This window comes from Penaeus japonicus, unplaced genomic scaffold (genome assembly GCF_977035675.1).
Source record: "Penaeus japonicus unplaced genomic scaffold, GWHDUDI00000001_assembly GWHDUDI00000006, whole genome shotgun sequence".
NCBI classification, from domain to species: domain Eukaryota; kingdom Metazoa; phylum Arthropoda; class Malacostraca; order Decapoda; family Penaeidae; genus Penaeus; species Penaeus japonicus.
In genome coordinates, this window is record NW_028234408.1 from 29,844,466 (window position 1) to 29,846,965 (window position 2,500).

The window sequence follows — 2,500 nt, forward strand, 5'->3', positions numbered from 1 at the left end:
TCTTCTCCTTCTCCCTCTGCCCTTCAATCTCACTTCTACCCTATGAGTTCTACTCTATAGGATTCGTCTCTACTCTAAGTAAAAGAACTCTAATCTAGTCTTCTTCTAACTCTTCTACTACTCTAACTCTAATCTAGCGAAAGTAAACTAAAAAAAGAAGAGTTACTCTAAAGTCAAAGAAATCTAAGATCTCCTTTCTACTCATCTAAGAAAATCTACTCCTAAAGAAAAAAAGCCCTTGGAGAAAAAGCGTAGGGAAGCGTCAGCCCCCCGCCGACTGAAATGAACACTACCCCCTGTCTCTCCGTCTTCGCCGGTCCGCGAGACAAACACAAAAAATAACAACTAACACCACAAAACAAAAACACGCGCGACGGACGCGCGCTAACCAGAGAACAGAAATACAACAGAAGCCATCGACGAGAGAACCAGTATTATTTCCATATAACCGTGGATGTATTCCACCAAATAAAGGATCAAGAATAACCAACTTTGGCATCAAAAAAAAAAAAAAAAAACCCCTTTGTGAGTAACCTCTATCCAGTCACTAAGACACAGAGATAAGACACGCAGAGAGAGAGAGAGAGAGAGATAGCGGGAAGACGAGAGAGAGAGAGAGAGAGAGAGAGAGAGAGAGAGAGAGAGAGAGAGAGAGAGAGACTGGATAGAGATAGAGAGAGAGAGAGATATATAGATAGAGAGAGAGAGAGATAGAGAGAGAGAGAGAGAGAGAGAGAGAGAGAGAGAGAGAGAGAGAGAGAGAGAGAGAGAGAGAGAGAATTTGTCTTTGCATACATTGAGCGGGCACATCATAACTGAACGGGTCCATAACTGAAGGGGCACTGTACTACTTAATTGTAAATTGGTAGTCTATTGACATTGCTTCGAATCAAAGATTAGAAGGAAAAGAAAAAAGTAGCCCATCTTTGAAACCCCCATCATAAATCACCCTCCTCCCCACCTCGACTAACAGCTCCCCCCTCCCCCCTCCTCTACTGCCCTGCTCCGTGTGCCTGTCGTTCGGAAAAGGTCACTCGAGGACTCGTGTGGACGAAGGTGGAACATGTTTCTGTCCCGACCTGCACGTACGTATGCATGCATGAGCAGATCAGAAACTAAGAGCAAAATCTTTGATTCGTATGACAGCCGAGGTGCCACCGGGTCCCGCTCCCCCGCGCCTTCCTTCCTCCGCCAGCCATTCCGAGGCCTCCCGGCTGGTCCTGGAAGCCGGCCTCTCACCTCGTAGTGGCCAGGCACGTCTCGCAGTACTGGCCGACGACGGAACACTCGAGCACAAAGCAAAACGGCTTTGACGTCAGGACCGCATCGCCTCTCTTCACCAATCTCTTCTTCCTCTGGAGGGCCGACAGAGCCCTGACGCTGACGATGTCCCTCATGCTCTCTCGTCGCGACCTCACGTCCCTCGCCAACGCACCTCTCCTCACCACTCCAAGCGGGGCACTGGGCATCCGTCTGCCGCCGCCTTGGCTCACCTGGGCATCGGCTGCCAACGTTGCCCAGTTGGCTGAGATATGGTCTCGCGACTGCTAATATATATCGTGATGAAATAAATAAATAGACGTGGAGGCTGCGCTTGTAATAAGTCAGGGTGCGGTTGAAAACGTGGCATCAACACGTGTTGGTCTGACGACGTCTGTCCCAGGATATCTGCGTCTGTCCTGCTCCCGCGGCACTTAGATGTACCATTCAGCAATGGCGAAATTCATTGATGCTTATATTCTACAGAGATCTATGATGTTCATGCCGTAAATCGTGGCTTCATGACTACAAGTAACTTTAATCGGGGGTTGATGACCTTTTGCTGTAAAACTCATTTAGGACAAGCAAATAAAGCAAGGAATCCGCAGATACACTTGCCTTTATAACTTCAATCAGTAAGTCAATATATCGAGCTATAAACAAGTCCAATATATAAACTAAAAAGAATGGTTTGAGTGACATGATACATGTACCCCGACACTCCCACCCCCCAAACACGGACGCACGTGCACACAGACTCACATAAACACACACAAACACACGCACACACACACACACACACACACACACACACACACACACACACACACACACTTGCGCGCGCGACGAAAAGGTGAGGAACGAGTTTTGAAAAACATAATCTGGGTTAATGCTGAGTTTATATTGTGAGAATTAGGAAATGAGAAAAGGCAGGGGCTTCATCAACGGCTGATCATATTGCGTAAAAACACTTCAGCAAGGTTACAGAGCTGCATGCTACGCAGAGCAATACCAAACGAGTCGCATGCACACGCTTCAAGCATGAATATCCCCTTTTCACTGACGCAATCTGACTCAAAACATTGCTTATTCACTGACTTATCATCTCTGAACCACAAATTCCATTTCAGAAAACAAAAATAAGGCGAAACTGCCCCCCTCCCCCTCCCCCTCCCCCAACCGCGAGCCATAGAACACCCAAAGGAAAAAGCACACAGGTCTATTTCCGGCGCAGGAGAGC

At 47.6% G+C, this 2,500-nt stretch overlaps 1 protein-coding gene across 1 annotated transcript in view; it reads right to left on the reverse strand.

Moving 5' to 3' along the window:
* LOC122243328 (histone-lysine N-methyltransferase SMYD3) overlaps window positions 1-1,452 on the reverse strand; it is a 23,918-nt gene extending 22,466 nt beyond the window's left edge. The window contains exon 1 of the mRNA XM_086537905.1: window positions 1,240-1,452. Coding sequence (XP_086394031.1) covers window positions 1,240-1,397 — 158 coding nt within the window. The 5' untranslated portion in view covers window positions 1,398-1,452. The remainder of the gene's footprint in view (window positions 1-1,239) is intronic.
* Window positions 1,453-2,500: the final 1,048 nt, after the last annotated feature.